This window comes from Rhinatrema bivittatum, chromosome 2, assembly GCF_901001135.1.
Source record: "Rhinatrema bivittatum chromosome 2, aRhiBiv1.1, whole genome shotgun sequence".
NCBI lineage: Eukaryota > Metazoa > Chordata > Amphibia > Gymnophiona > Rhinatrematidae > Rhinatrema > Rhinatrema bivittatum.
Window position 1 is genome coordinate 537,803,949 of NC_042616.1, and position 24,797 is coordinate 537,828,745.

Genomic DNA, 24,797 nt, shown 5'->3' on the forward strand with positions numbered 1-24,797 from the left:
AAATTGGCAAATCCTAGAAAGCTTTGCAACGGGCGAAGACCAGAAGGTTGAGGCCAATTTAGAATGCATTTCACCTTCTCGGGGTCCACGCAGAAACCCTTGCTGGAGATTATATATCCTAAAAAGGGCACACTCTCTTTTTCAAATACGCATTTCTCCACTTTAGCATACAGTTTGTGGGCTCGAAGCCTCTGGAGCACTTGACAAACATTTCTACGATGAGAAGATAAATCTTTTGAGAAGACGAGAATGTCATCCAGGTAGTCTACTACATTGGTGTACAGGAGGTCTCTGAAGATTTCATTCATCATGCCTTGAAAAACTGCTGGAACATTACGAAGACCGAAAGGTATAACCAGGTACTCATAGTGTCCATCTCGTGCATTTAAACATGGTTTTCCATTCATTCCCCTTCTCGATGCGGATCAAATTGTATGCACCACGCAGATCTAATTTAGTAAAGATATTGGCCCCTTGGAGTCGATCAAGTAATTCTGGTATGAGTGGAAGAGGGTACTTGATTTTTTAGTTATGGCATTAAGCCCCCTGTATTCAATACAGAGGTGTAGTGTTCCATCTTATTTGGTTACAAAAAAGAACTCTACACCCGCAGGGGAAGTGGAAGGCCTGATAAATCCTTTATCAAGATTCTCTCGGATATACTAAGCCATGGCCTCTGGGAGAGAGAGAGAATATATTCTTCCTTGGGGTGGCGTGGCTCCTGGAATAAAATTTATAGTACAGACAAAAGGCGGGTGTTCTGGTAGAATGTCAGCCGCTTGCTTGAAAACACATCCGCAAAGACTGCATACTGGGAGGGCACTCCCAGGGAGGTTGTGGCTAATGGAATGGGTGGTGGAGATCTTATAGGAAGCACTCTATAGATCTATAGCAAACACTCTCTGCCCACTGACAACCAAAACAAGGTCTGCTAATACATCCAAACGACATCCCTGGTATAATGATGAACTACGAAAACTCAAACAATTACTTCGGCAAAAAGAAAGAAAATGGCGCAAAGCCCCTTCACCAGCCTCACTCTCTGATTACAAACGATCACTCCATCTTTACAAAAGTACCACGTTGAAAATCAAAAGAGACTACTATGCCCGAAAGGTTCATCATCTCAGCTTTGACTCAAAAGCTCTATTCGCCTTCGTTTCCAGCCTCACTAAACCTATCACTCCAGATATACCACCCGAACAAGCCCAGACTAAAGCAGACGAATTGGCTCTTCATTTTAACAAAAAAATATCGGATCTCCTTAATCAGCTGATTCCAAACACTACATCTCCAGATAACACATATCTTCCCCAAAATAAAGACATCCAGCTTAATGCCTTTGAACCCATCACAATCACAGAGATACAAAATGTATTAAAAAGAATGAAACCGTCATCACACCCATTTGATCAAATCCCTACCAAAATGCTTCTTCTTATCCCGGACACAATAGCAAAAACCCTAGCAGATATTATAAACTGCTCCTTATCACATGGCATCTACCCAGATGACCTAAAAACTGCCTCAATCAAGCCACTGCTAAAAAAACCAAATCTAAATGCATGTGATCCCAACAACTTCCGCCCTATTTCCAACCTACCATTTATAGCTAAAATCATGGAAAAACTGGTAAACACCCAACTATCCAACTACCTAGAGGACCACAGTATTCTGTCCCCAAACCAATATGGTTTTCGCAAAGCCGCAAGCACCGAAACGCTACTAATTTCACTCATGGACTACCTACTCTCTGGTATTGATAAAGGCCAAGCATATTTACTAATCCTCCTTGACTTCTCGGCGGCCTTTGACACAGTCAACCACGCCCTTCTTCTAAAACAGCTGGCAAACATTGGTTTAACAGGTGCCACACTAAACTGGTTCAAAACATTTCTAGAAAACAGAGGATACAGAGTCAAAATTCATAATAAAGAATCCCAATACCACCCTTCTAATAGAGGAGTGCCGCAAGGATCATCACTTTCACCCACCCTTTTCAATGTCTACCTGCTACCACTCTGCCAACTACTTACAAAATTAAGCCTGAAACATTTCCTTTTTGCAGACGACGTACAGATCGTAATCCCTATAAAAGAATCAATCTCAAAAACAATGGAATACTGGGACAGTTGCCTATTAGAAATTAAACTTCTCCTCAACAATCTAAACCTTGTACTCAATGCTTCGAAAACAGAATTCCTGCTCATATCACCGGAAAACAATAACACACTTCCTAAACCACCCACACTCCTTCAAACAACCCACGTAAGAGACTTAGGAGCCATCCTAGACAATCGTCTCAACCTCAAAACATTCATTAACCAAACCACCAAAGATTGCTTCTACAAATTACATATCCTGAAAAGAATAAAACCGCTGTTTCACACTCAGGACTTCAGAACAATCTTGCAAGCAATAATCTTTTCCAAACTCATTACTATTAGGCCTCCCAGCTTCTTACACCAAACCTTTACAAATGGTTCAGAACTCTGCAGCCAGAGTCCTTACAAATTCCAGGAAAATTGACCACATTTCACCTATTCTCAAAAACCTCCATTGGCTTCCGATCCACTATAGAATCATGTACAAAACCATTAACATCATTTACAAAACTATCAACCAACACACGCAACTCGACCTACAAATACCACTTAAAAAATTCACCTCCGCCAGGCCTATCAGGGAACACTACAAAGAGTCACTCCAAATTCCAAAGGCCAAAACCTACCAACATAAATCCTTGAGTCTCAGAGCCTTCTCATCAGCAGGTCCAGCTCTCTGGAACTCGATCCCACCTGATTTGAGACAAGAGCCATGCTCTTTAACATTTAGGAAAAGACTAAAAACTTGGCTTTTCAAAAAAGCATTTCCAAGCCTTGAATAAAACCTCCTCTCACTAGCACTAACTCGTATGCAATAATGGAATGTAAACACGAATCAACCAACCTCAAACCCTCTCTCACTAATTCCTGCTGAATATTTATCATACTATTACCATTCACAACTGTGTCATATTTATTCATTTGATTACCTATGTACCGTTTCATAGTCTTATTTTTTCACTTGCTATTCTAATGTATCAATAGGCTGAAATGTAAATATTGTGCTGTTCAATTTCTCCCCTTCCATCCCCAGTTTATTTTCCTTGTTTTTTGTAACTTTCCCTCTTCCTTTTTCTGATTCACTGTATTTAAAGTTCAAGGTTCTTATTGAAAATATTGTTTTTTACGTTACGTTATGCTTTACACTCCTTGTTATTTGTAAACCGGGTTGATGTGATGCCTATCATGAAACTCGGTATAACAAAAACAATAAATAAATAAATAAATAAATAAGCATACATGAAGCAGGCAACGAGAACTCCATCGGGACAGCTGAAGAGATTCCTACTCGAAACTAGGAGAATGGATCTGTAGACAGGGTAGCCCCAAAACAATGGGGTATACCGTCTTCTTGAGGACATGGAAGGCTATCTTCTTGATGGAGAAGGCTGGTCCGGAGGATTAGAGGCTCGGTCATGGTGATGATTTGCCTGGGCAAAGGCTCGCCATAGATGGATGAGATATAAAGAGGAGTGGCTCTAAGAACGGTGGGAAGTTTAAGGTGTTCCACCAAAGCCTTCATAATAAAATTTCTACCTGCTCCGGAGTCCAGTAAGGCGAGGGTGGAAAATTTGCGGCCCTCAGTGGCAAAAGTCACAGGTAGAGTAAGTTGGGGAGCAGGAAGAGCACAGCCTAGGGTTAACTCCCCACCAACTCCTAGGCTCTGGAGTTTACTGACTTCAATGGGCATTGAGCTCGTAGATGCCCCTGCCCGCTGCAGTAGAAGCACAGACTCTGAGATCGCCAAAGTCTCTCCTCTGATGAAAGATGGCTTTGGTCCAAGCTGCATAGGCTCCTCTTGGTTGGTCGATCTGATCGAGGCTACAGATGACGGAATGAGAGGACGCGAGAAAGAAGGAGCTAGTGGTACGGATCTTCATGGGACTTGTAGTTCTCGGGTTCTCTGTTGGAGTCGTCGATCGATCCTCCTGGCTAGATCAATGAGGGCATTGAGGGATTCGGGGAGTTTTCGGGTGGCCAGCTGATCCTTAATGCGAGAGGACAGTCCTAAGAAAATACTTCGGAGATTGTCCTCTCTCCAATTCAATTCTGAGGCCATAGTTCAGAACTCTATGGTGTATTCTGCCAAGTTTTTTGAACCCTGACATAGATGTAATAGATCTGACCTCACGGTGTCCCATCGGCGGGATTCATCAAAAACTAGTTTGAATCCCTTAATGAACTGCTGCAGGTCCTGAATCAAGGCGTTGCTGCACTCCCATAGCGGTGACGCCCAGGCCAGAGACTTCCCATCAAGAAGGGAGAGGATAAAGGTCGTCTGGATGAAATCGCTGAAAAACTGCGTGGGTTGCAAAGAAAAGTGCATGAAGCACTGATTCAAGAATCCTCACAATTTTTCACAAATCTGGGAGGTACTGGAAGATGGATAGTGGCCGCTGCCAGAGGAGCAGTAGGTGTGTTGCTAGTTGGAGCAGTAGAGGTATCCAGACAGGTGTTGAGCCATTCCACTGACCCAGCAAAGGCTTCCAAGAATTGCTGCTGCTGACTTTTTTGCACCAGTCCCGGAATGACCTGGAGGCCAGAGAGATCTGCCGGATCCATGGCCTCTGCAAGCAATTGCAAACAGTGGACCCCTGAGCCCAGAATAGTGTGATTCCTACCTGAGAGGGGATCCACCAGGCTCTCGTCGTCAGGAGGTGGATCCAAATACTAGTCCGGCGTCGAGGTGGGCGGCCAATCCCGTGATCCAGATACCAGTCCAAGGATAGAGACAGGCAGCTAATAGCGAAGTCCAGCAAACAGTCCAGGGGTCAAGGCAGACAGTGAGCAGCAAAATCCAGGTACCATTCCAAAGGTCGAGGCAAAGATTCAGTCCAGAGGGCGAGGAGCAGGATGGGATCAGGAACAGGGAGCAGGGAATGGAACAGAGGACACCAAGGGGCAGGAACTAGGCGGGAAGAGGAACAGAACCAGATCGCAGCCAGCAGCTTCAGGGAACCTGTTGCAGAGGCAATGTTGGAGAGCAGGGGCCAGGTTAAATAGTCCCTGCTTGATGACGTGGGCAGGAAACCGCGGGAGCTTTTCCTGCCATGGTCCCTTTAAGACCCAGAGGGAGGTAAGCACACATGCCCCTAGGCTGCTGTCAGGAGCTTGAAGCTGGCGGCATTCCTTGCTGCCATAAAGGATCATGGCGGTAGCAGTTTCTTGCCGCCGTAGAAGAGGAAGGAGTCACTCTGGGGCCCTGATGGGTGAGGGAATCTGGTTGGCAAGTGTAACACGTCCTTTAAAACTCACCTCTGACATACTTCATTGAAAGTGAATCAACTCTTGAATCACATCCCAGAGAGGAAAAAATGATGAAGCTTTGCAGAGGGTGACCAATATAGGATCCTCCTTTTTTTTTTTTTTTATACAGGCAATCCCCAGTAGGGAAATGCATGTCCATCATCTGCTGGAGATGGAGAATACTGGTGGGCTGATGTAGGGGCAGGGCTATATATCTGTGATGTCAGCTTTTACTCAGTCTCCATTTGCTGGTAGAGATTCATAACCCACTTGTGGGTATTGGTCTGCCCAAATGCAGAGGAAATGGACATTATTTAGCATTAATGGTAGATGTCAGATTGCAGCAAGCTAGTGCTTTGCAGGAAACTACTGCTAAAATCAGTTTGGAACCGCAATGACTGAAAATAGAATTGGTTTAACAGATATGAGTATCTCAGAAAATAAGGTTAATTATCAACAGCAAAATTAAAATTACTGCTAATTCCTCAATGCAAATGACTGCCTTAAATCTAGCCACACAAGTTTTATGTGGTTGTATTTAACTGGATATTCAGCTGCAACTTTAGCCTGTTAACTGTGGCTGAATATCCAAAGTTAACTTGTTAAAATTAACCTGTTAACCGACCACTCCATGATGCCGAAAATCTATCCCACATGAAAGTTGTTCAGTAACTTTTGTAAAATGACCTGGTGATCTGTCAGTTTTCTGTGGATGGGTGTCCACATCTCTAATAAAAATCTCAACACAATTTGATCTCTTTCTTGACCTTGCCAGCAGTGGTGTCCTTGAGTGTTGAAGACTGCACAGGCATAAAACTGAATTACCCTCTCATTCTTAGAGGTGGACCCTTCAGAACAGAACTGAAGCAGTCAGCAGGTTAATGTGTGGAAGTACTAAATTTGGAGAAATATTAAGACTTGTTTTTTGTTTTTAGCCAAGCCTTTGATATTGCAGAATAATGGGAATGAATTGACAGGCTGGAATAATCTCATTGGAAATTGATATCTGGAAGGGATTTTAGAGTGATGGATTATCCATTTTGTATGTGTACTATTACTGGATTTCTTTTTAATTTCTGTTGCTCTATTATTGTCTCTGGGTTGTTTATGTAGGATGCTTATTACATGTTTTAAGGCTTAGGAGATCATGTTTTGTGTATGTTGTTTTTTGCAGTTTTCTTGTAATTTTTGTTTTATTAGTCCTGTATATTTATAATGAGTAATATTTTTATTAGATTGGGCTTAATTGATGTATATGACTGATTTGATATGATTTATGCAATAAACTTTGTCAATTTTAGAATTGGTAGATCTGGCTTTTTATTTTAGGATGTGATTTTATATAATTTTTTATGTATGTTAATTTTATTGTAAACTGCTTTGATTAATATTAATATTTATTGTAAACTGCTTTGATTAATATTAAGAACATGAAATAAACTAAACTATGTTTGTGCTGTCAGTTCTAGTGCTATAGCTTTTCTGTCGATATATGGGGACATTTGGTTTTCAGTGCTGTCCAAGCAATTTAACCAAGTATTAAATTCACTAGATATAATAAAATATATTCCATTTTCTATTACCCTTTATAATTTAGTGTTTTAAATCACAGCACATCTCAGCAACATGAAAGAAAAGCATTTCTTGGGGGCTAAGCGAAAAGGAAATTTTTGTTCTCTCTCTGCTTCAGAGATTGCTTTATTATTGATTAACATTCATAACTAGCATTTGGTAGTGATATTGATTCTAAAAATGTATAAAACAAAATATGCCAAGAAGAAAAAATATATAAAGAATCTGAATATGTAATGAGAAATTCTTTTAACAAAACACAGAATTAACTCTTTACCTGATAAGTTATATCTTCGGGATCAGCTGCTGCTGCTGCTGACTGTCCTGCATGGCTCACAAGTATAACTTGTGGTGAACCTGTTCCACTTTGCTCAGAGAGACCAGAATCAGCAAGAAGAGCAGGGAACTGCTGACCCTAACAAAAAAACAAAAACCAATTAGAAGAGAAGCACATGCTATTACATCACAAATTAGGGGCCTGATTTACTAAGACTTTTCTCCCATTCTGTGTCAATGGTAAAAATGCTCAGTAAGTGAGCCCTAGGGTTGCTACATGAGCCACATTTATTATTTCCTCTGTTCTGTCATTAATTTTTTTAACTCCATACACAGCTCAAGTAAAAGTATGTGGTGCGATAGCCAAAAGGGCAAAATGAAATACAATGAAACCTTCTTGCTATAGGACATAACATTTACACTGCTCTTTGAAAAATCAAAGTTGCTTATCTGCAACATGTGTTCTCTTTAGATAGCAAGGCAAATCATCCATACAAGTGGGCAAAGTCATCTGATGATAGAGACAGAAAATCTCTCTCAAGGCTCAGAAATCTGAGATGGTTTTCTGCACATGCATGGGTGTTGCCACGCAGCTGCTGCCTAGTGAGCCTCTTCAAGTTTGTAGCAAGTTAACCTTCAATTGTAGGGAAGGAGGGTAGAATTGTGTGGCTGAATAGTCCTGTTGTCTACAGAGAACACCTGTTATAGTAAGCAACTTGACTTTCTCAGTGGACAAGCAGGACAGTAATTAATCATATAAATGGGGAATCCTAACCTTAGGGTCACATGAAAACATTGTTTGTGGCCCGCCCCCAGTCCAGATTATGAATTACCCCTGTGTTTGGGGTGGGGAGTACCACATGAGAAATTATATTTACTAATATGATTTATCTTCGGGTTCGTAGCATGAGTGGGGGATGAGACAGGGTCTGTGCCCTTCCCAAACAACTTCTCACTTGTGGTACCAAAGACCATATAAAATCATCACACTAGAATAAAACAGTAATTAACCCTTTTTACTAGTATTATGTAAGTAGACAGTAAATCCAACCAGAACATTAAATGGGAAAATACAGTGATGAAGTTTAATATAAACTTGCAGTTTTCTTATTTTAAATCAAGTAATGCAAAAATAACACTGGGTTGGCCTGTTAGCCAGGGCAATCACTATAAAAAAAAATCTGGAACGCTAATAGAGAAAGATTGGGGGTAAAAACAGTGAAGTACATAGCTTTCAAAAAAAAAAAAATAATAAAAAGAGGGGAGGGGGGGGATTGGATCAACCCCAATGTCACCAGTTTGTAAAGGGTGCACCCTGTCCCAATTACAAAATTGTGTGGAAAAAGACAATACAAAAATGAAGAAGTCCTGTTGATGGTGGAGCTGGCTAGATGACAAACCAAACAGATGAGCACTGCAGTCTCTCTCTCCTGTGGAGCTTCTTCAAATGGTTTACTTAGTACTAAACAGAAAGCAGGTCTGGCTTCAGTCTCTTACAGAAAGACCACAGTCCATCAGCTTCTCTTTCCCTGCCCTATCTCATGTGGCTGTGGCAAATGTTTATGCTTGACTTCAGCTGAAAAGCTGAAGCAGTTAAGATGAAATACTTAATTTGTGACAAAAGGCAAGGAAATAAATCTTTTCCCTCCTCTGCTAAGATACTTTCTGTGCAAAGTTTAGATTACTTAACAGTCTCTTTGGAGGGTGATCAGCCATCTGCTCCTGGGCCTGGATATCTCTGGAAAGAAAGTAATTAGCTCTTCAGGAGAACAACTGATTGTAGGGGTGCCAGATGCACTCCTTTCTTCCTGGCTCCAACTCCTGGTTGTCCTCACCCTGCACACACAGACAGCCAAATTGTGATTTTTCTATTTTAAATGGTCTCCCAGCAGCTCTTTGGTTTCCTCCTCTGTTGGCTATGTAGTGCTGCTCTATGGGCAGGCTAAACAATATAGCCCTTTCCCCAACTTGTTAACACTGTGTGCGCTGAATGCTGGTTCTTACAGAACATTTGTCATTCACAGAAGAGCACACATTTTTTGACATTTTTATATTCTTTCTCCTTGGCTACAGCGGCTTGCAGTCTCCCTTTATTTGACAGGTCCAAAACACATGACTCAGTTCCAGATGCAGCTCAGTCCACATTCTATCGCTCCAACACATAAGCTCGTGGGGTAAGGAACCTGGTTTACAGTAACTTGCTACACGTTCTTATATAGTAGTAAATAAGGCGCAGCCCATATTTTGAAAAGGTTGGGGGAGGGGGTAGAGTTGAATGAATTAATTAAATAAGTTTTTGAGAACAGTTTGGCCAAGACTGTTCTCTTGAGGTGAAGCATCTTCTAGGCAGTAATGAGCAGTGAAAGTATGAACCAGATGGCAGCCTTGCAAATATTTTCTATGGAAGTGAATATGAGCTAAGGAAACTGCCGTAGCTCTGACTTGATGGGGTTTCACCTTACTTTGAAGCTGTTGCTCTGAGTACAATAGATACAATCAGAAATTCACATGAATTATTTTTGTAAGCGAAAGCTCCTGTTTGATTGGGTGGAAGAAAACAAATAGTTGTGAGGACTTTCTGTAAGACATTGCTCTCTCTAAACAGAATGATTAAGCTGATCTGCAACCTAGCATATAGACAGCCTGTTCACCCTTATTGGTGTATGGTCTTAGAAAAAATATTGGCAATACAATGGAATAATTTAAGTGAAACTGAAAGACCACTTTAGATAGAAATTTAGGATGTTTCTAAAGCTACTCTGTTATGGAAAATCCTTGTAACTCGCTTACTCTTTGAACAGAAGTTACTGCTATCAAAAACAAAACCTTCCAAACAAGGAATTTTAGATCTGCTGTTGCTAGATGCTCAAATGGTGATTTTGTGAACTGAGCTAGTACCAGGTGTAGATCCCAAGGAGGAAGAGGATTTTAACCGGAGTCTGCTAGGATAAACATACTCACTTCAGCAAGCAACTGCAGTGAAGAAACTTGATGACTTTCAACATCATGCACTTAGAGCTATAGACTGAAGGCTGAGATAAAATTTTTGTTACACTGAGTGATCAGGGATGGGAATATTCTCAATTGGCTGCTGAAAAGCTAATAGTTGAAGTTATGCAAACAAAAGTATACAGGATCAAAATGGGGCTAGCAAAATCATTTCAAGTTTGGGGATGGGGTAGATTAGGTAAGTAAGCTGAATCTGAGTTTAACTGCTCCAGATATTATATATATTATAGCAGAGTATGATTTGCCAGCATGAAACAAACAAGGATCTGAGACCTGAACAGAATTCAGCACAGCATGGGAAGATGTAAAAAAAAGTAACTGCAGATATAAATCTGTGGACCTTTTGTTAAACAGGCCATGATTACAAGTAATACCTGACATTAATAGTCTTGCCAGCCAATCAGATTTGAAATGAATTCTAGCCAATTGATAATAAATTGCTGACATTGCAGAGTGTCCCTCTGATTGCCATAAGGCTCAGTCAAATCTAATGCATTATCTGAAAGGCCAATAACTCAGATATCTATGAACTGGCTAACCAATGAAAGAGGACTAGCACCAGACATCAGCCACTTATGAAATACTGATGATGACAAGCTAAGCTCTGCCTACAATGACTGCAATCAAAACCAACAGCAAGAAATCTAAACCAAGTAGATCACAGTGGACAACATGAAGTGCTAGGAGCATAAGACGTTGTAGAGAATCCTAGCAGCACAGCAGCATGCCCTGCTAAAGACTTTGATTTGGCCAGACTTCTGAAGCAGAGAAATTTCAGGAGATATAAAACTTAGATAGGTTTAAATAACTAATCAGCCTCACAGGGCAATAACTGTAGGTAGTAAGATTTGTTAATCAATATTGAGTGAATTCATATTTTAAGAGATAGACTGGAACCAGTAGAATTATTAGAAAGGGTGGGGGTCACATAGCTTATAATTGGTTTGTACATTTATAGAAGCATAGAAACATAGAAATGATGGCAGAAGAAGACCAAACGGCCCATCCAGTCTGCCCAGCAAGTTTCGTACTTTTTTTCCCCTCATACTTATCTGTTACTCTTGGCTCTTAGTAACCTTTTGGTTCTATTTCCCTTCCACCCCCACCATTAATGTAGAGAGCAGTGTTGGAACTGCATCTAAGTGAAATATCTAGCTTAGTTAGGGGTAGTAACCGCCGTAATAAGCAAGCTACACCCATGCTTATTTGTTTACCCAGACTATGTAATTCAGTCCTTGTTGGTTGTTGTCTGTATATAGATCCACTTTTCTTTATTCCCCCTGCCGTTGAAGCAGAGAGTTATGCTGGATATGCATTGAAAGTGAAGTATCAGACTTTCTCCCCTGCCGTTGAAGCAGAGAGCCGTCCAGGGTACAAGTAAAAACATCTATATTAAATCAGACAAACATTTACATAGTAAAAAAAAAAATTACAATTACAAAGGTTTCAATAAGGAGCGACCACTGGAAATGATGTTCATCCAACTACTGGTATTATAAGCCTTTTGAAATAAGTCTTTAAGGCTTTCCTAAAAAATGAAGCATCAGATACTGATCTTATCTCCTTGGTTATAGAGTCTGGCAGATGGAGGGGCCCACTAAGGGTTAGCCCATTGGTATATTGCAATTATTGCTAATTAGTCTAGAGATTAATTTGGGGCAACAGGAATCCAAGATTTTGAGACTGGGCTTCTGATTTCCCTGTGTTGTCACTTAAAGGTTAGAATAGCATATTCTCAAATGTTGTCTAGGAAAGAAGGGAAAACTAATGGGCAACAACTGGAGAGACTAATGATAAAAAGCCCCTTCCAACAAACTGAGGAAGGAGATAATTTTTAGAACTAGAAAGTAAAAGGAAGAATATACAATTTCTTAATCTCACAGAATAACACATATAAAAGTGGCTTCTGTTCAATGAAAGAGCTTCTCCTAGATTCAATGAAATTAATAGCTTTACTTGAATAGTTACAAAGCAAAATGGTTAAAACTGCAACATTATATTCTGTTTCTGTCAGGAAAACTCTTAATAAAACTTGGGTGCATTCTTATCTATATCTAATAGTGTGTTTTTCCCAGTAATTTACATTTTTGGTATCCCAGACAGGGCACTGATTTAAGTCAGTAGATAAGAATCCAGATTCTAAGGAAAGAGGTATCCTTGGATTTTATGCTGTGAGAAACAGGAAAGGAGTTCTTTTGTTCTTGTTTCAGTTTCTTACTATTGTTATGAATAATTTTTTAAAGGCCCAACTTTTAAAGGCCCGGGTGCATAAAAACAGTGGCTACATGCACGACTGGGCCTTGCCCGCACCCTGCGCACTTTAGAACGGGCTCGGCTGCATGTGTAACCCCTGTTATGCACAAAAGTGCTGGTGGGTGGGGTCTGGGTGGGGAGGGGAGGGGCAGGGTCTGGCTGGGACAGCATCCATTAGGCCCTGTCCCAGAGAAGCGCATTCTGCAGCTGGCTGGTGCATGGAAGATACTTCTGATGAGGAGCAGAAAGTATTAAAATGAAAAAAATGGGGAGAGCTAGGGTAGGTTTAGTGGTTGGGGAGGAGAGAGGAAGAGGGAGGAAGGATAGAGTTAGGGTTAGGAAAGTTCCCTCTCAGTCCGCTGCTTAATTGGAGTGGACTGAGAGGGAACTGGACATAGGCCTGATCGCGTCACCATGCGTATTTTTGAAATGTCTCCCCCCCTGCGTGCACAAGTTGCTGGTTGCCCGCACATGCACCTGGATATCGCATTTTATAATGTGTGCGAGCATGTTATAAAATGATCGCATCCATGCGTGCATGCCGAGAGCTGCGTGCACACGGACGCACGCAGATCTTTTAAAATCGATCCTTAAGTTTTTGCATATACTATATTTTGGTATTCTTTAACTTTTAACTGAAGATTTACCAAATGCTTCTCCTGTAGTTATTGCTATAGCGAGTAGGAGAAGATAAACTCTAGTCTTTTCTTGCATCAGTTTGCCTTCTTAGTTGGTCACAGGAAAAAATAGAGATTACTATCCTGCCATTTTCCTGTTTGTAAAGTAGTTCTTAGACATGCAGATATTAAAGTTGTTTCTTGCTTGTTTAGATAAAATTGCAAAATTAATAAAGCAAATGAGTCTGAATGTAGTCTCAATAAGAAAGAAGAATCTGTTTTAAATTGGGGTATTTGAATCTGGTCAGTTATGAACAAACAAGATGCAAAGATAAGGATAAATTGTGGCAGAACATAGCAGGAAGCTTAATAGTTTCTTTGTTTATCTCTGTATGTATATGAGCAGTTTAAGAGTGAGGATATTTTCTGTATACTTGCATAAACAGAATTAGAAATGCTTTTTCCTGAATGAGGACAAGGATCATATAAAAGTCTTCCCAAGGAAAAAAAAAACAATTGTTTAGTATAAACAGAGAGATTTTTTATTTTTATTTTAAACTGCATGAATCAGTCAAAGTAATTTATTGGAATCTGCTTGTAGTAATAAGAGAAAAGAAAGGAAACATTTCCTGCCTTACCTGCTGAAACAATCAGGCGATACAGAAAAATGCGCGGATGAGTCGGCCAGCGCCCGCTCTCCCGGGCATGCACACAGGCCACACTACTGGGCGCGCGATTCAGTAGGGTGGCCTATGCAAATTAGGGCCCGTGGTAAAAAGAGTGTCCCTAGCACCTCCTTTTTGACAGGAGCGGCGGCTGTCAGCGGGTTTGACAGCCGACGCTCAATTTTGCCGGCGTTGGTTCTCAAAACTGCTGACAGCCACGGGTTTGGAAAACGGTTGCCGGCATAATTGAGCATCCGTCTTCCGACCCGAGGGCCGATTTAAAATTTATTTTTTTAAAATTTTTTATTTTTTTTGGGGCCTCCGACTTAATATCGCTATGATATTAAGTCGGAGGGTGTAGAGAAAAGCAGTTTTTTTCTGCTTTTCTGTACACTTCCCCAGCAGAAATTAACGCCAGCCTTTGGGCAGGCGTTAATTTTTGGAAGTAAAATGTGCGGCTTCGCTGCACATTTTGCTTTCTGGATGGCGCGGGAATAACTAATAGGGCCATCAACATGCATGTGCATGTTGCGGGCGCTATTAGTTTCGTGGGGGTTGGCTGCGCGTTTTTGACTCGCTATTACCCCTTACTGAATAAGGGGTAAAGCTAGCATGTCGAAAACGCACAGCCAAACCCAGGCTAACAGTACTGTTTCGGCCCGAAAGAAAGGAAATGAAGTGTCAGATAGAAAACTAGCAAACCTTTTAAAAAACATTTTTTTTTAAAAAGAAACTGAAAAGTGCCATATTTGATTTGAATATAGTTTCTGCAATTTAAAAGATTATTTATAAATTGAAAAAAATATTTTGTGCTGGATATTTATTAAAGTTTTAAGCTGTTTGCAAATATGTTGATATATATTGTGATTTGATTTGAAACAAATTCATTTTTTATATTGAGAATTTGTTTCAGGAAAAAAAAATGGCATTTGTCCTTCCCCTTCCTCTATCCACTTCTATGGAATCTACAAGAACAAAGTTTTTATTTTCTCTTTAGAGAAAGAGTAAGCTTATCAATTTCAATTCCTTCAAGTTTTTTTTTCCCTTTTTAACAGATCTGTACAAATAATTTAAAACAAGTTTTTCTGAGCTTTCTTTCATTTTTGAATCATCCTTGTTTGGTTCATATATTATATGTAAGTCTGAATGAATAAAGTTCCTAGGAACATGATGTAATTGTCTGTCTTTGTCCATTTATTCTAAGAAGAGAAACAAAGGGAAAATGGAATAAGTATAAGGGGATCACATTCTTTTAGAATATTAACAAAAAAAAAAAAAAAAACCCCAGGAAAAGCACAGAAAGGGTTTTTCTGTAACAGGGGTTTACTATATATACAATACACTTGAATTCCAATTACATTTATGATGATTACAGTTGAACTTCTGGAAATGCAAATTGTGGATACCAACTTCTTTTGATTATAACCTCTACAGGTATTTGTAACATCTTTGTGGTATTTTCCTTCATAATAACCTGACCACACACTAAAGGCATACTTTTATAGTACAGAGATCTATATAAGTCTGAGCTGGGAATGATTAGGATCAATGATATTGCTTATAAGGGATAATGTGTGGGGCTGATTCTCATACTGGAATTTAGGTGCTCTTTATCTGGTTCCATTGATTAGCATGTTATTTTGTTTGGGATAAGAGTGGAGTGTTACAGGTAAACTGAAAGCTTTATTCCCATATAGCCCCCGAGATGGCAAAGTACTGGAAAGTGGTGGGGCTATGGATTTTACAATGTTTTTTATACTTCAGATGGAATACATTAATTCTGAACAGTAAGAATCTAGGATTTAGGAGAGCAGCTTTTTTTTTTGTTTTTTTACCTGTTATATCTGCTGCTAAGGTGGGGCCTAGAGATAAATAGGAAAAGTTTATCAGGGTAGTCTGGGATTAAATTGGAAAGGGGCTTGGGAGTGGCTAAAGGTGGTTACTAGAGTCTTCACAGAGTTTACAATTTATATGTCTACCATTGTGAGGTAAGGACAGAACAACACAAAGAAAAATACATATAGGACTGTAGAAGAAATATAATTACTTTTTTTATGGCTGTAAATGGATGTGCACCAACAAACACCAACAAACCTTATCAGGAAAAGATGTTTTACCTATACGTTTCCCTATATTACAGAATGCTGTTTTTGAATATGTAAATAAGGTATTGCTAACTGACCTGACCCAAAAGAGTAACACCTTGAATATATATTACTTATTCTCATTTTTCTCTGACTAGTGAATTTATGCAATTTTATTTTAGTACCCTTCTTTACCCTTTTTCTCATTCTAGAATTTAGACACTTAATTGCACCTGATTCTTAAGTCACTCCCTACAATGATTTCAATGTTTTCTCAAAATAAATGATACCTTTTACTGTGAACATGAGATGCCAATTGTTGTGCTTATGGTGCGTCGCCGAGGCCAGGGATCAGTCTCTGCTTTAGATGCCAATGTAGGGCCGCCGGTGTACAGGATGCTGCCGGCTCCACCCCCAGCTGTTTCCTGCTCCGCGGAATCCGTCTCTGTTTTACACGCCGGTGCAGGACCACCGGTGTACAGGACACTGCCAGCTCCGCCCCCAGCTGCTTCCTGTTCCCGTCGAGACTGGAGAGCCTCTGAGCCTGATTCGCTGATTTCCAACGCCAGTGCAGGGATGCCGGCGTACAGGATGCTGCTGGCTCTGCCCCTAGCTACTTCCTGCTCCGCTGGATATGTCTCTGCTTTAGACACTGGTGCAGGGCCGCCGGAGTACAAGATACTGACAGCGCCGTCCCCAGCTGCTTCCTGCTCCGCGCACATCTCATCTGAGGAATTAAAGGGCTCGAGGCAGGAAGAAATGGCTGGCTTCCTGCTGACATCAGACCTCTTACTTTAAAAAGCTAAAACAAACATTCTTCTGGCATCTTGGCAACAAGTTTGCCTTGCTACTTGGTAGTGCTACAGTTTGTTCTTGTTACTTTTGAGCCTGTTCCTGTTTTCTTGTTTTTCCAGGCTGTTCCTGTTTTCCTTCCTGGTTACTGCTTTTGATCCTGCCTTCTGCCTTCAGACAACAGACTGGTTTCGACAATTCTTCTGACTTCGGTCCATGGACGGGTGTCGGTAATTCTTCTGGTTTTGGACCACAGACTGGGATTTACAATTCTTCTGGCTTCGGACTGACTATTGGCGATTCCTGGACTTCTGATATTGGACTGAGTTTGGACATTTCCACTGACACTGTCTCTCTCTTCTTAAGAACCACCTAAGATCAGCCTCACCTTCCGATGGTAGGGACCTGCGGGGGTTCACCCTTTCAGGTTGTGTCAACCTTACCTCGGGCAAAGGGCCCACACTATCGACTGGCGTTGCTACAGGGGCAACACCAATCTGCCATCACCTACAAAGAATGCACTTCCTATACATCCAGATTATTTAAAATGCAATATTAAATGGTTATCATTAAGATATGTGATAAGTAATGCTTAATTATATATCTAGTTACAAAAAATTGCTACATAAAGACACTTATTTTGTTACCTGTAGTCCAGTTAATTCTTATATTCTTTATTACAAAATCTTTTACTTCAGTGCAATCATGCTTTCCATAATTATTTTCATGTGTTGATGGCTGGTTCAATAGAGAATTATATCTGAATGTTATTCCTTGTCTAATACAACATCCAGATATCAAGAGGAGAAAATGTAATGGTATGCCTATAAGGGACCATTCGCAAGCTATATATTTTTTGTTTCCATTATATTTCTGCCTTTCTAAGCTTAAAGACTGAATACATTTCATAGAGACAGACAATTAATTTCTTGTCTTACAGATGTATCTCTGTGAGATAGGGACACACATAAATGCATTTCCTAGCTCAGAAATTAGAAGCAAAATCTGGAAACTGAAGGGAAAGGCTGGAATGGGGCAGTATGATGAATCTGCGCCAGATATCACACAAATATATTATAGTAGAGTGTGACTTGTCAGCATGAATCAAACAAGGATCTGAAACCTGTACAGAATTCAGCACAGCATGAAAAGATTTCCAAACAAGTAACTGCAGATATAAATCTGTGGACCTTTTGATAAACAGGCCTTGATTAAAATTAAGTCTAATATTGATAGCCTTGCCATCCAATCAAATTTTATGTTTTTGTATTTATATTTTATATTTATATTTTTATATTCAGCTTTTCACACTTTTTTTAAGCACTTCAAAGCAGATTACGTTCAGGTACTGTAGGTATTTCTCTATCCCCAGAGGTCTTTACAATCTAACAGGGTCATTTATCAACTCACATTATGGCGTTTTCACATGCAAAAAGCACCATAACGCATGGTGCAATGCTATTTTTTAAAAGGGGGGGGGGGATTTGGGAGGAGTCAGGAGCGGGAATTTTGTAAAAGTGGGCTGGCTTCACACTCTGCGAAGCCATAATGCATGATATTGCACAGTTTTAATGCCGAAAATAACTAGTAGTCTCTCTCTCGGTAATTCCTATGCGAAGCACTAAGATAACGCACATTGCGATAAATAGGCTATTACCATAAAACACACCCCTCTTCCTATCGCACATCTTATCACCTTGTTATATGTAACTGCCTTTTCAGCACCATTGTTATTGTTATGTTTACTTTGCACCCCTGTTTTATGTGAACCAGCATGATGTGACTGCTGTCTCGAATGCAGGGATATAAAAAATCTAAATAAAATAAAATAAAATAAATAAATGATATTTTGATAAATCTAGCCGTAAGTTTGTACCTGAGGCTTGCCCAAGTTAGTACCTGTGACTTGCCCAAGGTCACAAGGAGTGACAGTGGGCAAGTCACTCCTTGTGACCTTGGGCAGACTTGAACCCTGGTCTCCTGGTTCATAGCCCACTGCTCTAACCACTAGACTACTCCTAAACTCTAGCCAATTGATAAGAAATTGCTAACCCCACCAAGTGTCCCTATGATTGTTATAAGGATCAGTTATACTTAACGAGATACTGGAAGGCCAATAATTTAGATGTTTATGAACTGGCTAACCAATGAAAGAGGCCTAGCACCAGACATCAGCCACTTATAAGCCAGATACCGATGATGACAAGCCCCCAATAACTGCATACAAAACAATCAGCACAGAAGTCTAAATCAAGAAGATTGGAACAAACAACAAGAAATGCTGGTAACACAAGACATCGCAGAAAATCCTGATAGCACAGCAGTGTGTTCTGCTAAAGACTTTGATTTGGCCAGACTTCTGATGCAGCTAAACTTCAGGTGATATAAATCATAGATGGAGGTTAAATAAATAATCGCCTCACAAGGTAACAACTTTGTTAATAAATTTTGGGTGAATTCCTATTTTAATTGATAGCAGCATGTTCCAAGACATTGGAAGTTCACATATAATTATGCTATATTTAGCAAGATGCTAATTAACAACAGTTGAAGATCTGAGACACTGAATTGGCAAATCGGCATATAAAGTAGAATCAATAATAAAAGCAAGTTTTCTTACCGAAAATGGTGTTTCTGAGGATAGCAGGATGAATTAGCCATGCTGTCTGGGACGTCCCTCTGGGCAGCCTTGAGGAGTAGCTTCTCCTAGCTGTACAGAGCTTTGCTCTGTATGGCTGTGTATGTCTTCCCGCACAGACTAGCGTCCTCTGTTCCTTCAGTCTGTAACCTAGCATAGAACAAGCAATGAATGGATTTCTCATAGGGCTGTCCAGGGAGGTGGGCGGGTCCGCATGGCTAATTAATTCTGCTAACTATGGAAACACCGTTTACAGTAAGCAAACTTACTTTTTCCAGAAGGAAGGGCTGAATTAGCCATGCTGTCTGGGAGTCCCCAGCTCCTGGGTTGCGCCTCGCTCACCGTGTGGGCCTCTGTCCCTGAACTGTTTCTGTTATACAAGTTCAACCCATCTTAACATGGACAGCCTTGGAGGGTTCTCTCTCGTAAAGTGATTCAACACCATCACACCCAGCATCGCGTCTGACATCTGCTGGTCCAGGCAGTAATGGGCCTTGAAGTTATGCAACAACGACCACATCATGGCCTTGTAAATGTCCATAAGCAGCAAGCTCCAAAGGTGAGCAATCGACGTAGCTGCCGCTTGAACCTGATGTGCCTTCACTTTGGTGGTAAGTGAATGGGCGCGCTTGCAGTAAAGGAATTGGATGCATTAGGAAATCCAATTTGCAGTGGTCTGTTTCACCACCAGAAAACCTGGCAAATTTGAATTAAATGAAACAAAAAGCTGAGAAGCTATGATCTGCATGTATTCTCCGTTTTTTGTAAGCAAGTACTCTTTTGCAGTCAAAGGTATGCAACAGGCATTCCCTTGCATTTTTGCATGGTTTTGGAAAAAACTTAGGAAAAGCCATAGTCTGTTTGAGGTGGAACGCTGAGATCACCTTGAGCAAGAAGGAAGGGTGAGTCCGAAGGGTTACTTTGTCGTGGTGAAACTGCAGATAAGGGGAGTAGTGAACCAGTGCTTGCAATTCATTAAGTCTTCTGGCAGACATCAAAGCCATGAGGAACACCGCCTTCCATGTCAAATATTTCATGTGTGAACTATTCATCGGTTCGAAAGGAGGATATATAATCTGTTCGAGTATCAGATTTAGGTTCTATGCACGGGAGGTTTTGCCACTGGGGGTCTGAGATGCAGGAGGCCTTTCATGAAATGAGAGACCAGTGGGTGTGATACTGGTAGACCATTGTGCAGGCAGTGATAGGCTGCTATCCCACTGAGGCCGTTGCCAGCCCCAACTGGTAAAGAGTGTAAAGGTAATCCAGAAGGTTTTCGGGTGAAAAGGCGAACGGGTCTACCTAGAGTTACCAGCACCAGATGGAGTATCGTTTCCACTTGAGATGACTGTTTCTCCTCCTCGAGTATCATTTCTCCACTTGAGATGATAGTTTCTCCTCTTCAAGCTCTTATGTGAGAAGATCAGGATGTTCTGGACCTTTTGCAATACCCCTTGTTCCATTAGTAGTGTCCTTTCAATCTCCAGGCTGTAAGATGGAGGGTAGACTGCATTGGATGTCAACAAGAACCCGACTTCTGTGACAGGAGATGTATGTTGTGGTCTGGGGGATGGGTGGCACTATTGACAGGCAGATGAGGTAGGTGTACCATGGTTGGCGAGGCCAGACTGGGGCTATCAGGATTAAGTTGGTGACGTCATCCATGCACTTCTGGATAGTGTGGGACAGGAGCAGTATGGGAAGATAAGCATAGAAAAGCCCCTATGACCACAGGATTAGGAAGGCATCCTGCATGTATCTCAGCAGGCTTGGAAATACGGAGCAGAACTTGTGTACTTTTCTGTTGTGCTCTGTGTACTTTTCTGTGTGCCCCACTGGGCAAAAATGTTTTCTGCCACTCTTTGGTTCAAGGACCACTTGTGTGGATGGAACATCCTACTTATAGAGTCTGCTTGCTCATTCGCCACCCCTGGGAAATAGGTGGCTTGCAACATGATCGAGTGCTGGGCAGCCTAATCCAGAATGGTTATTGCTTCCTTGCAGAGCTTCCATGAACCGGACCCCCCTTCTTTGTTGATGCAGAACATGACCACTTGATTGTCCGTGTGAACCATGACTGTCTTCCCCTGAACCTGATCCACTATTCAGGACGTTCTGAATTGCTCGAAGCTCCAGGAAGTTTATCTGATGAGCAATCTCTGATAGTGACCATAGACCTTGTGTTTGAAGGGGGCGTATATGGACTTCCCATCACATGAGCGAAGTGACCGTGGTGAGGATTACTTGGTGGGGTGGCATTCAGAAAAAGACACCCGTTATAAGCCTTTGAAGGCGCAGCCACCAAGCTATGTCCCTGCGATTGGCCTGGGTGAGGTAGACAATGTCCGACAAGCATTGTTGATACTGAGTCCATTGCACCTTGAGTCCCCACTGCAGGCGACGCATGTGTAGTCTGGTGTGTGGAACCATGTAGATGGCTGCTGCCATGTGGCCCAGAATCGTGAGGATCTGGTGGACTCTGAGTGGACTGTAATCACCTGGCCAGTACACATAGGATGTGTGCCTGCTTGCTGGGCAAGAATGCTCTGCTTGACAGTAAGTTGATTTTTGTTCTTATGAACTGTAGGATTTGCGTTGGCTGGAGACTGGACTTCTTGTAATTTATCACTAGCCCCAGCTCCTTAAGGCAGTTGATTGATTCCTTTAGATGTTTCTGAAGGTTTAGGGTGTCTGAGATTGCTAGCAACCAATCATCCAGGTACAGTAAAAGTTGGACTCCGTGTCATCAGAGGTGGGCCACTACCACTGCAAGACATTTGGTGAACACTCTGGGGGCAGAAGACAGACAAAAGAGAGCACCTTGTATTGGTAGTGCTGCCCATTGACTTGAAGCACAGGTACCGCCATGAGAAGCGGTGTATGGGAATGTGAGAATAGGTGTCCTTGAGATCCAGGGAACACATCCATTCCCTGGGCTACAGGAACGGCAGAATCGTCTTTCAGGATGTCATCTTGAATTTCTCTGAGGAGGAATCTGTTCAGGTCTCTGAAGTCTAAGATAGGACGAAGGCTTCCCGATTTCTTGGGAATGAGGAAATACAGGGAATAGAACCCCCTGCCCCGTTGATGTGGTGGAATGACCTGGATGGCCTGTTGGGTGAGCAGCATGGAGAGCTCGGCCTGGAGGAACTGCAGTTTTGAAACGTGGAACAGCAAGCCGGAGAAGAGTAGGGGCATGCTTGAATTTGAGTCTATACCCTTCATGAATGATGTCCAGCACCCATCGGTTGGATATTATCGCAGACCAGGCATTGAAAATCTGTGCTATTCTGCCCCCCACTGGGGTTGACAGGGGTGGCCCTGCTGGTTTTAAAAACTCTGCGGGGCCTTCATTGTGGGGGGGTAGCTGGCACTTGTTATGGTTTTGTAAGAATGTGAACCCTGGGCCGAGATGAGAGATATATCCACCCACAGGGAGGAGCCCTGTGAGCCTCACCATCGGTGGGTGTGGTCTCAGCGATGTAGGACACAGCTGTGAGACTTTATTAAGGAGAAAGATAAGGCATAACCCGTGGAGCGGGTAATGCAAATAAACACAGTTCTTGAGCAATAGGATGTACTCAGGGTGATACCACTGATGAGAAGATCTGGTAGTGGCCCGCAGAGCGGGGTACGCCGAGGATGACTATACTGTAGATAAAGATGAAGATAGGGTCTGAGGTGCAGGAACCCGGATGTGGATCTTGTAGCAGAAGTGGCAATACCCTGCAGCTCAGGATGTGCTGAAGCGATGAGTGCTGAAGAACAATAGTGACCTGAGGCTCGGGGTACACCATGGAGGCTTCAGCAATGTTGGTATCGTAGGAAACTGAAGAAGGTACTCACACAAGGAAGTTCCAGGAAAGAGTCCCGAGAAGCAGGTCAGAAGTAGTCCAAGGCAGGAAGGCCCTCCGAGGAGCGGATAGCCAGGAACATGGAAGGGCCCCCATGGAGCGGTTACCCAGAGCGTCCGAATGCCACGAGGAGATACTGGAACAGGAGATCTAAGAGTGGAGCGGATTCAGCAATGAGAGAACTCCTTGCTAACTCGTATTAGCAATGGGCCAGGCAGCTTAAGTACAGCAGCGAGTTGACGTCATCCGGAGGAGATGCCCCCAAGGTTTCCGCCATGACGTGTACAAAAGAAGGCCCTTGCATGCGCGCCTAGGTGATTTCAGAAGTAAGATGGCGGTTAGCAGTGCCCACGCTGTCCCGGGGACACCGGGGAGGTTTGCGTTGGTTGGCAGAGGCCGTCATTCTTCCCATGATTGACGGTGCAGGGAAAAAAAGAGGTAAGCATGAGAGGTCGCAGCCGTCTGTGACCGATGGGCGCAACAGTACCCCCCTTCTGAGGGCCCCTCCCCAGGGGGTTTGGCTTCTTAGGGTATGCCAGGTGGAATTGTCTGATGAGCTCCTTGTCGAGGATGTTGCATGCAAGCTCCCAACTATTCTCCTCTGGTCCAAATCCTTCCCAGGATATGAGGTACTACCAAGCGTCTTCCAATTTTCCTTACATCAAGGATATCTTCCACCTGATAAGTAATGTCCTCTTCAGCGGAGAGAGATTGAGGTTCAGGTGTCCTCTTTGAGAATTCCGAAAAGATGAGCGGTTTTAGAAGAGAGATGTGGAAGGCATTGTGGATTTTAAGAGATGATAGTAACTGCAAGCTGTATGTGACTGGACCCAGGTGATGGAGTATAGTGAAAGGCCCTATGTACTGGGGTGCAAATCGAGGCGAAGGTAGTTTTAGGCAAATGAAGCGGGTACTGAGCCATATCGTGTCCCCGGGTTGTAACTGTGGAGCTGCTCTGTGATGGGCATTGTAGAACTTTTTCGCTTGTTGTCCAGCTTTCTGGAGAAGCTCTTTAGTGTGTTCCCACAGCTGATGCAATTTTTGTGCTGAAGCCTGGGCAGCAGGAGAAGGTACTGATAAAGGCATAGGTAAAGGAGGTAGAGGTTGGCGCCCACAGACGAGTTGAAAAGGCAACGATCCTGTGGAAGCTGATGGATGGGAATTCAACGCGAACTCTGCCCAAGGGAGCAACTCGGACCAGTCGCTTTGTCTGGAATTGACATAGGCCCAGATAAACTGCTTTAGCGTGCGGTTCGTCCTTTCAGTCTGTCTGTTGGCTTGCGGATGGTAAGCTGATGTAAGGTCCAGAGATATATCAAACTTTTTGCAGAGAGATCTCCAGAATTTCGCTGTGAATTGAACCCCTCGGATGGAGAGGATGTGCTTAGGCATGTCATGTAGATGGATGAATAACTTCGCTAATTCTGGAGCAGATGGTAAACCGGGTAATGCCACAAAATGATCCATTTTAGAAAAACGGTCTACAGTGACCCAGATGATGATGTTGTCATTGGACACGGGTACATAGACAATAAAGTCCGTGGCTATGTGTGTCCATGGTTTGCTAGGAGTGGGCAGAGGTTGGAGAAGTCCCCAGGGATGACCAGCGGGTGGTTTGTCTTGCGCAGGTAGGACATGATTCCATGTAGGCCCGTACATCCTCTTTCATCGAGAGCCACCAGTAAT

At 42.2% G+C, this 24,797-nt stretch overlaps 1 protein-coding gene across 1 annotated transcript in view; it reads right to left on the reverse strand.

Moving 5' to 3' along the window:
• Positions 1 to 24,797, reverse strand: part of ZNF236 (zinc finger protein 236) — a 531,902-nt gene that overhangs the window by 68,554 nt on the left and 438,551 nt on the right. Inside the window, 1 exon segment of the mRNA XM_029590848.1 lies at positions 7,201 to 7,338. Within this exon segment, the coding sequence (XP_029446708.1) occupies positions 7,201 to 7,338 (138 nt within the window).